Source organism: Bradysia coprophila, unplaced genomic scaffold (genome assembly GCF_014529535.1).
Source record: "Bradysia coprophila strain Holo2 unplaced genomic scaffold, BU_Bcop_v1 contig_358, whole genome shotgun sequence".
Lineage (NCBI taxonomy): Eukaryota > Metazoa > Arthropoda > Insecta > Diptera > Sciaridae > Bradysia > Bradysia coprophila.
In genome coordinates this window covers 4756300-4767507 of record NW_023503616.1, presented here as the reverse complement: position 1 = coordinate 4767507, position 11208 = coordinate 4756300, and the positions used below count along the sequence as shown (strand labels likewise).

General features: G+C 35.3%; 2 protein-coding genes across 2 annotated transcripts; one reads left to right on the top strand and one right to left on the bottom strand.

The window, feature by feature from the left end:
- Window positions 1-2039: 2039 nt before the first annotated feature.
- On the top strand, window positions 2040-6468 carry LOC119081391 (probable multidrug resistance-associated protein lethal(2)03659). Its single transcript, XM_037190278.1, has 7 exons — window positions 2040-2760; window positions 2827-2884; window positions 2947-3026; window positions 3144-4968; window positions 5024-5572; window positions 5634-6030; window positions 6103-6468. The coding sequence occupies exons 1-7, from the start codon at window positions 2089-2091 to the stop codon at window positions 6368-6370; spliced, it is 3849 nt and encodes a 1282-aa protein (XP_037046173.1). The 5' UTR covers window positions 2040-2088; the 3' UTR covers window positions 6371-6468.
- Window positions 6469-6510: 42 nt separating this feature from the next.
- On the bottom strand, window positions 6511-9305 carry LOC119081394 (keratin, type I cytoskeletal 9). The gene is made up of 3 exons (XM_037190280.1): window positions 9188-9305; window positions 7968-8265; window positions 6511-6938 (listed from the first exon to the last, which is right to left on the bottom strand). Exons 1-3 carry the CDS (start codon window positions 9191-9193, stop codon window positions 6601-6603), a joined length of 642 nt encoding a protein of 213 aa, XP_037046175.1. The 5' UTR covers window positions 9194-9305; the 3' UTR covers window positions 6511-6600.
- Between the last annotated feature and the right edge of the window lie 1903 nt (window positions 9306-11208).

Sequence of the window (11208 nt, the reverse complement as noted above, 5' to 3'; positions counted from 1 at the left end):
ATCAGTGACACTTCGAACGACTTTTGGTTTGTTTTTATTAGGTTGAATTTTCATATACAAACTGTCCAATACCGGTAGGATACCCATTAGATCACTACCAATGTTTTAAACCAGTGGCGGATGGTCCACACCGTGTCAGAATTAATTTCGAATTTCCAAATAAATTAATTAAAATGCCAATGAGCTGAAATTCTGACTAGGTCAAATCAACATAAAGCGAATATTTTAAATACAAATACAAATTTTTCGTAGCTCTTTCGAATTGACTTGGTCACACTAGAGCTATGCAGATGTTTTTGTATTTGTAATTTTAAAACTGAAATAAATGAAATGAAATGAAATATAACAGACTTTTGGAATATAATTTTAAATTCCGGATCATAGAAATTATTTTATTCGTTTCAAAGTATTTTTTAAATATAATTAGAAATTTGATTAAATAATTAAATACGTTTAAATCCGATAGAATAGGTGGACATTCGATCAAATGAATTGGTAACTTAAGTGGTTACAATATGTAAATTCAACTTGACAAAACCAAAAAAAATCCAGTTTATTGCAGTTCGTTCAACCCTAGGATTGAGATCTATATTTATCACTACCATATCGACAAACGCCTTCATTTTGATTTTGTCGGTTGCACAGTTTCTTAGCAGGAGGAACCGCAGGAACATAGAGAGAGATATTCAATTGTCAGAAACATAGTATATTTATAACTAAAGCCATCAGTTTTGTTGAAAACTTAAGAAATAAGAATTATTCTCAGTAACCAAAATTTTACTTGAGTACAATCTTAATAATAGTTAGATCTCGAGTTAGACTCCTTCTAAACACCTAAGATCTAAAGGCTAGAAATAAGTGTGCTACCCGAGGGTATACGGACTTGACGAACTTTGTTAATAATGGTGGGTGAAAATATATATTCTATGACTCATCTTCATTTTAGTTAGAGGCAGTGACATTTCAGCATGAATTTGCTTCAGTTGTTTTTCAGTTGATCCACACAAACAATCAAAATTGTCTATTCTGTTTTTACCATTCACACACGTGCGTGCGTGTAGCAGCTTCAACTGTATAAACAGTATAAACCGTATGTGTGGATCAGCTGAAAAGCATCTGAAGCAAATCCATGCTGAAATTTCACTGCCTCTGACTGTATATTCGTTGGTTTGAAGTTTGAAGGGTCGACTAATGCCATTGATACAAAATATTTTATATATAGTGCGATCAAAGTAGTGAGTAAATGAATGCACTAGTGCGTAATTTGACGTTTGTAAAAAAAGAGTATCTCACTACTGATGTATATAAAATCTTGTTGCTAACACGTTAAGTAAATGGGGGTTTTGCGCATGCGATATGTTGCGCAAAGCATCCCCGTTTACTAACTAGTTAGCAAAATAGCTATACTTTACTTGATTTCGCAAATCTCACTATACGCATTGTATCAGAGAAGGTTACTGAATCTTAAGGAACTGTACGCATATATCGGTAAGACCGAAAACCAGATTAAAACAAAAATTAAGAAGAACATCATCAACACCGTAAATGATATCAAATGTCCACAGTTTGTTTACTTATCTATTTCATATTTTTACGAAACAAACACAATGTGTACGTATGAATGAAATTGTATACTTTGTTCGAATTCTGCACGAATAAATTTCTATTCTAAAAATGTGTACGTTTAACGGAGTCCAATAAATTAATGAAATGTTCCTTTGAATAGTATGTGAATTTTAAGTACTTAGTGTAAATCAGAAGTGAAGACTTAGCTGATGGAAAATGTAAAATCATGTTTTGTTAATGACCGGAGCAGTACTCTACGACAACATGCTATATAACTATTATTGATGTTGTGGAAGTAACACAGTTCTTGTTATGAACCGTGAGTTCAGTGAAATATTTTTATCAGAGTGATTCACTGATATTCGACTAAAGCTTTATTTATTTGACGCGGCGTATTAATTAGTTGAGTAAATGTTATATGGGAAGTGAATATTCTTACCTGATTTTGTTTTCAAAGAGTTAACAGTGTAACATTTTGCTGTAACCAAATACACACTGAATGTAAGAATACGTTTAAAAGACATGGAAACGCTAAATCAGACTAAGCGTTTACCGAAATGTCCTAGTGAAAGTGTCAACATATGTTCATATTTAACGTTCGCCTGGGTGTTAAAAATATTTTTCAAAGGCAATCGGAAAACCCTTGACGAGAGTGATCTGTATCAACCGTTAAAAGACCAGAAAGCCGATACTTTGGGTAATGATTTGGAAAAAGAAACCGAGGGCAATACTAGCTTGTTGAAGTGCTTACTACGCACTTTCGGTTTTAGATTGTTACAACAGGGAATCATATTGCTGTTTATTGAGTGTGGTGTGAAAATTTTACCGCCAATTTTCTTAAGTCACATCATTACGTACTATTCAAATCAAAATGGTACAGTGACCAGTACTGATGACGTCGTTTGGTACTCGGTAGGAATAATACTTGCAATTCTGCTGAATGTTGTAATTGTGCATGCATTTGATGTTTCTAATTTGAATCTGGGGTTTATGATTAAAACTGGGGTCGGCTCACTGATTTACCGGAAATGTTTGAGATTGTCCAAGGCCTACGTTGGAAAGATAACAACGGGCAAGATAATAAACATGATGTCAACAGATGTTGCCAAGTTTGAAGCTGTTGTCTTGTGGATGCATTATTTGTGGGTGGGACCATTGCAAACCATTTTGGTTACCTGGTTAATGTATCGAGAGGTACCCGTATACATTATCCATTTAATTTCCACTCCTGCTTACATTCTGTTTTTTTAATTAATGTAGATTGGTATATCAGCGCTATCAGGAGTGGTAATATTACTAATATTCCTTCCGCTTCAGCGTGAGTTTTTGTTTCTTTATATTTTTTTGGAATAATTAAATGTATCTCCAACATTCTTCCAGTTTATCTGGCAAAGAGAACTTCTGTCCTGAGATTTGAAACGGCAAGTAGAACTGACAAAAGAGTTCAACTAATGAATGAGGTAAGTCAGGCAAACATCATCTCTTACCATTCCCATTTCATGTTTCCTATAAACTCGACTTAAATTTTAATTTCATCACTTACTAAGCATAGGCGGGGTGAACCCTTACACTTACAGATCATACAAGGCATCCAAGTTATCAAAATGTATGCGTGGGAGAAACCATTCAACAAGCTAGTTTCAAAATCCAGGATCAATGAAACGAAACTGATTCGTATTTACTCATGGATTCGTGGAATTCTTTTGTCGTTTATTATTTTTGCTGCACCTGTGTCCATCTTCACCAGTTTGGTCATGTATGCACTGCTGGGAAATAAAGTAACCGCTCAAAAAGCCTTCGTTGTTATTGCATTTTTCAACGTTTTGAAGTTCACAATGATCGTTAAGTATCCTTTCGCTATGAACTTCGTCACGGATTGTCGTATCTCAATTAAGCGCATTGGTGGGTTTTTAGACGATGCCAAGTGCTTGAAAACAATTCAAAATTTCGACAAAAATAGGCCGATTAAAGTGGAAGTGAAGAATGTAACAGCGAAATGGGATTCCGAGCAAACAGATAAAACGATATCGAATATCAGCTTTAGTATCGAACACTATTCAACAGTTGGAATCGTAGGAGTGGTAGGATCTGGAAAAAGTAGTATAATTCAAGTGCTTATTGGTGAACTCCCAATAGATAGCGGTGAGTTGACGGTTAATGGCATAATTTCGTATGCATCCCAAGAGCCATGGCTCTTCAGTGGAACTGTGCAGGAAAATATTTTATTTGGAGAGCCTTTGGATGATGAACGCTACATGCAGGTATTAAGTGCTTGCTTTCTTACACGAGACATGGAAATATGGCCTAATGGCGATAACACGATGGTTGGTGAACGAGGAGTTAATTTGTCTGGAGGCCAAAAAGCGCGAATAAATTTAGCAAGAGCGCTGTACCGAAAAGCCGATATCTACTTACTTGATGATCCGCTAAGTGCTGTAGACTCGCATGTTGGCAGGCATCTGTTTGAGAACTGCGTTAAAAAGTTTCTGAAAGATAAATTAGTGATTATGGTTACTCATCAGCTTCATCATTTGTCAGATGTGGATGGCATTATTGTTATGGAGGAAGGCAGAGTTCAAGGGAACGGAACACTTGAAGAGTTACGTGATTTGGGATTAGACTTCACAAAGTTGCTGCATAGCCAAGACATTGAATCCGACAAGGACCTTCACTCTAATGAAATTTTGGCAACAGAAGTCGATACTAACACTAATGAAATTATAAAAGTAAATAGTAAGCCTGTGCAGGCGAAGAACGAAGAAAAAAGGGCAGAAGGTTTCATCAACATGTCCTACTATAAGTCATACTTTACTGCTGCTGGTGGATGCACAGCATTAGTTGTGCTGACACTCTTCACCGTTTCGCAGGTGTTTACTTCGCTTAGCGACTATTTCATTTCATATTGGGTCAGGAAGCAGGATACGCGTTCAATAGATTTCGGAAATGAAACAGTTATTGTTGATGTTGATAATGATTCAGAAGCGACCACTAATGATCGAACCAGAGATATCATAATTTTCTCTGCATTGACTTTCGGTACAGTCCTAATTACACTGAGTCGAAGTTTTGTATTTTTCAACGCAACAACGAAAGCATCCCGTCAGCTACACGATTCAATGTTTAACGGAGTTAAGCGTGCAACGATGTATTTCTTCAACATAAACCCATCGGGGAGAATTTTGAATCGTTTCAGCAAAGATGTTGGACAAGTTGACGAAACGCTACCATTTATACTTGTCGATGTGCTTCAAATTATGTTTGCAATGGTTGGATCTATATGTATATTGGCAGTTGTAAACCCGATATACTTAATACCCACCGTTTTGTTGTTTTCAATTTTCCATTTTCTCAGGAAGTTCTATTTGAAAACCTCACTTGAGGTGAAACGACTTCAGGCGACAAGTAAATTTTTAACGCTCCATTGAAAATGTCCATTTAAATAAATTGTTGCTTACAGCGCGATCTCCGATCTTCTCACACCTTGCTGAATCTCTTACGGGCCTAACAACTATTCGTGCATGCAATATTCAAAGAAAATTGAGCCAGGAGTTCGACCGGCATCAGGACTTACACACATCTGCATTTTATATTTTTCTTGTTACTGGTCGAGCGTTTGGCTTTTGGCTAGACATTTGCTGCGTGATTTACATATCAATTGTTGTACTCAGTTTCTTTGCGATGAGTGCAAGCGAAGAAAATGTAGGCCTTGCAATTACTCAAGCAATGGGTCTCACAGGAATGGTCCAGCTAGGAATTAAACAGACTGCTTCATTGGAAAATTCGATGACATCTGTGGAGAGAATTGTTGAATACAGTTCCATAGAACCAGAGGGCGAGTTCCAGACAGCCGTAGATAAAAAACCTCCGATCGATTGGCCCAACAAAGGACAAATCAGATTCGAAAAACTTGGAACAAGCTACAACCCTGATAAACAAGATGAAGTTTTGAAAAATTTGAATTTACAAATTGGTGCACAAGAGAAAATCGGCATAGTGGGTAGAACGGGTAATTATATCAGGTGAAAATATAACGAAGCTTTTCACCTTTAAATTAAAAATTATTTCAGGGGCTGGTAAAAGTTCGATTATAAATGCACTTTTTCGTTTGTCATTTCTCGATGGCTACATTCACATTGATGAAGTTGACACACAATCAATTGGACTGTACGATCTTCGATCGAAGATATCAGTTATTCCTCAAGAACCGGTTTTATTTTCTGGTTCAATACGTTACAACCTCGATCCATTCGACGAATATTCTGACGATAAACTGTGGGACGCATTGAGTCAAGTGAAATTGAAGCATATCATCGGTGAAATGCCTGCCGGTTTAAGCTCAACATTAACAGAGGGTGGAACAAATTTTTCTGTTGGTCAACGGCAACTGATGTGTTTAGCTAGATGCCTTTTGAGAGAAAATAAAATCTTGGTAATCGACGAGGCAACCGCAAATGTTGACACACAGTAAGTTCTATATAGGTCTAGTAGATTCAATTTTCCAAAAAAAAAAATTTAACTTAAACAACTCCTTTGAAGAACTGATGCCTTCATACAAGAAACGATTAGCGAAAAATTCAGCACTTGCACCGTACTTACAATAGCTCATCGTCTTCCGACCATCATCAATTCGGATCGGGTGTTAGTTATGGATGCAGGACAGGCTGTGGAATTCGATAAACCATACAATTTACTGAGAAACGAAAATGGGATTTTCACTAAAATGGTTAAAGCCCTAGGTTCACACGAACTTACACGGTTGTCACAAATCGCTCAAAGAAATTATAATTCTAAACGAGCAAAATGAGATTTGTAAAATTTAATCTTTTTTTGACAGAAATATATTCAATGAGATAAGAACATTCTGCATTCCAAACGTAAATTTGTACTAAGAAAACTAGAGGGCGAATGGATAAATAAATAAGACCGAGAAAATCTCAAAAATAATTCCAGAAAATAGAGGTTTATTTTCGTATTTACATATCACGTTTTTGGTAACCAAATGATGCGGTACTAAGTGATTGGTTCATCGACATATTACCACCAACCGCTGGAGCCTGAACTTCCTCCGAATCCTCCACTTCCTCCGCCGCTAGACCATCCACCGCCTGATCCTCCGAATCCTGATCCACCTCCGAAGCCTGATCCGCCTCCGTATCCTCCACTGCCTCCACTGGACCATCCACTTGATCCGCCACCAGATTTCCAGCCTGAGCCACCACCATATCCACCGCCACCGAATCCGCCGCCTCCATAACCTCCACCGCCGCCTCCAGATTTCCATCCACCTCCTCCATGACCACCACTTCCGCCGCCTCCGCTGGTATATACTTTGATAACTTTTACTGTTTGTCCGCCTCCATATCCTCCGCCACCTTTAGAAAGTAAAGAAATGATGTGTAACTAAAGTCTGGTTTATGATTGCGAATTTCAAGAGCAAGATTGATAACAGCATATTACATTGGATGCTGCAAAAGTAATTCATGACATCAGGCAACAATTTTGTGATAAAAGCAAACACTCACGATTTTGTTTTTTTTAGCAATAGTACATTTATCGAAAAATAGTTATGGAAGCAAGTTGCTTCTGAGTTTGCTTTTATCACAAAATTGTTTCCGTAAAATGAACCGAGAATATTCTCCATGGAATGTAACATTTTGGCAGTGGGCAAATCGCTGTGTAATGGTCAACTTTTGCATTGGACAGGCAATAAATTTCGTACGTCCGTATACGTATTGCCTCGCTCGGATTGTCAATTTCACATATCTTGTAATAATCTTTCAAACAGTACTCGGTTGCATAAATAACTATTACCGATTTCAGTCTAACTATTTTCAATTTTGGAGAAAGTGAAAGTTATACTTTTAACATTAGAAAAGTACTTCTCTTAGTAAGTGAAGTAGCACAAAATTATAAGGACCGAACAGATTTTGGTCCTGTCTATACGAATAATAATATTCGAATGATATTTAAAAAATTCCGGTGCTCTCTTTTTCTTTTCAAAACTAACAGTGGTCGTCCCACAAACAATAAAGATAGAATATAATATCCCGTTTCAATTTGTTTTCACTTGTCTTACAATCTTCATGCATAAAAATTAGCAAAATAAAATATGTTTCGTTCAGAGTTTTGACTATAACTAGTTGATACAACAAAAGCTATTGTCGGATTCCATATTATGTTAAAAAAAGAATAAGTCTAAATTAAAAACCATGTTTAAAAAATCTTAGCAGAAGACGTAGGTCTCTCTCATGTTCAAAAACCCTGTTTTGCACAAAAAAAAGTCATGGCATTGTCTTTGTAGATTTATAGTTCCCTGCTCTAGATAATTGTGTATCATGGAATATGCGATTATTCATTTGAACTCTTAGAAATTTAGTATGACAAATTAAGAAATGTATTACCTCCGCATCCACCTCCACCGCATCCTCCTCCACCACCACTGCTCCAACCTTTGCTTCCGCCACCTCCTCTTCCTCCTCCACTGCTCCATCCTCCTCCGTTTCCGCCTCCACCACTGCTCCATCCACTACTTCCGCCTCCATAACCTCCACCATATCCACCAGATCCGCCGCCTGATTTCCAACCACTACTTCCGCCGCCTCCGAAGCCACCTAGGCCTCCACCGCCGAAACCTCCACCTCCGCCTCCTAAGAAGCCTGCTGAGGCATAAGCTACCAATACGCACAAACAAATAAAGACCTACAATTTAAAAGAAAACATAAGTCAGTCTTTTTAGAAATTAACTGATGAATTGCTTAATTATTCTTAAACAAAAAACCACTGTTTCAATAGCAGAAGGAACCAATTTATAGTAGATTATTGAACTGGTCTACTAAATTCGTCATGTTATGTTTACAAGAATACAATTTCAACAAAAACTATTTTCCTATGGGAAAATGAGTTGGGATCACCATTATAAGAACTAGATTGGTTTTCATCAAATAAATAAGGAAAAATAATTGAAATACTGAGTTTGTACCCTTTCGGAGACGACTTTTAATTCAAATTTGATTTTATATATTTAAATAAATATTGAAACTAATGAAGTAAAAGATGTGGTATTAATATGTCGAAATACAAAATTGATTTTATGATTACATCAGAGATAATTCTTAATTTGCTTCTTTTCTAGCAATATAATCATATTAAAGAGATTTGCTGATTTGATGATCGTCAAATATATCGAGCTTTAATATAATCCTTTGGCGGATAATTTCACTAATGCATTGAACGTATATTCCTTATTACGTTGCTGTTCCGTTGTTCACTCTTCATTTTATTTTCACTTATTGCCGATTCTCACAGACTCATAATTTATTTTTGTGATTAAATCAATTTAAAAACCTAAATAATTTCAACAAAATACTTTGTAGTTTATCTTTTCCCCATTTTTATGAGCCACATTTAATACTGTGGAGAATATTCAATTACAAAATTCACATAAATAATAATTCGAAAAATTAAATATTCTTGAAGCTTATGGATTTATGGCCGAAAAACATGATTTAAATTCTGAATTGCTGATGAATATTGCAATTAAATTGTCTACACAGAACACATTTTAAATTTCAACGATTTTTTTTCACTTTTAAGTTTACCGTATATTCGAATTTATTATTACCTTCATGTTACTAGCTGCAACGAACAACTGATGTCCAGTAACGAGATGATCATCATTTTTATATTATCCGATGTACACTCTTTGGAGGCCTTGACGGACATAGGTGAGTAACTTGTGGGCTTAACTTACCCGAACAAGATCATCATGAGAATCAGTAAGTACAAATCGAAAGTAAACGTAATGTCTGGTGGGGAATTACAACTTTTGTTGTTGTTGTAAATTTAGATGATTGTTTCTGTGTACACGCTTACGTACATTTTCACAACATACAGTATTAGCTTTTTGACGGAGAAACATAGAGATGGAGAAGAACAATTTTTTTTTTGTCTAAATTGACTGAGATATCCGTGTTCAGAAAATTGCACATCGATTAATAAGAATGTTCGTATTTCCATTTCAAAAGTTCTTAAGTCAACTTTATGGTAAAAAAAAACTCTTGCAGTTCATTAATTTTTATAAAAACTTGGCTGAATCGATCGTTATATTATTCGTAATAAATTGAAGATGAGCCAAACACAATAAATAATCGATAGCAATAAATCACTAAAGTTAAAGAGATATGGTATGAGATACACTATAATGATGATCAATTATTTCGTCAGGATTTTATTTCAATTAAATTGAAAACAAAACTCTTTTGCGGCTAGTTACATAACTAAGTGTTTAGACCTACTTTAAATTCAAATGAAAAATGCACGTGCGTTTAAATAAAATGCAAATCATGAATGAATTTTCAAATGAAATTTGAAACATAAAAATTACATTTTTATCACGATCTTTTCGCATGTAATAGAATGGTAATAGAATATATCTACGCAAAATTGTTTTACTTTTATGAGTCTGCTGGTCAACCCAAAAATATAGCACCGCATCGTAGATTTATTTGTTGTTTTCGACCGACTATCATAAAAATTGTATCGCATTTTAACATGTCACGATGTGACTATTTTGGGAGTATGATACATGCAAAGCATAATAAACTGATGTCTATCAGTAATCAATTTCTTCACATTTCACTAACATAAAATCACGGCGATGAATGTACACTGAAAAAGTTGACGAGTAATCTTAGAGGTATAACACGGCAACTAGAATATTACGCGCATATATTGTCGTGTATTGTGAAAGACATACAAACATTATATTCACGGAGAGATTACTAATATCCCATACTTACCAAACCATTTATATTTCAATATTTTAATATGTCAAGACGTAGTCCCTCAGAAACGTGTCCATCAACTAAGTGAGATTTCAGATACAGATTTGAATTTCTCTAAATTCTTACAAAACAATTAAAATCATCAAGAAGTAAGATAAGTTCGAAAACATACAATAACATTATCCTTTGAAATGGTACTGTAGAGTATACAGCACAGCCTCTGAAAGGAAGATTACAAATTATATCAATTTTTTTTAAAGTTCGATTATTTATAAATTAAAGAACAAATAGAAATCGCATACATGTCACAATGGACTCAAGTCCAGCTATTTGATGTTGGGCTAAAACCATTTCAAAATATAGCACATGAAAGATAAAAACAAACAAATGTCTTAGGCACGCAAAAATGATCGAACAAAATTTACGACATAGTTTACCAACTAAAGAAAAAGAAAAATTAACGCGAGACGTAGACAAGAACACTGATCGAGGTGCGCCACACTGGCTCCTATTTAAAATCAGAAGTTGGTCGTCGTTATGCAATAGAGATCCGTTCTTAGCCACTTGTTCCTAAAATGCCACTGCTAGATACTTGGGGTTGGAAAGATGACGAAAATTTACAATGCTATTGATGGTTCCATCTTGACTTTTGGAGCCAAACCGCTATATCATCTGTTATTGATTTAGACGACTAAAATGAATAATGATGGGCTCTAGCTAAGACCGTCCTATATAGCAAAATACATATTAAAACAAATGAAGTAAAAGATTTTAATAAAATCTTTTCAAAATATTACATCAAATTAAGTAACAGATTCGATAACTATCCTCATTGATTGTTTGAATAAATATCGGCATA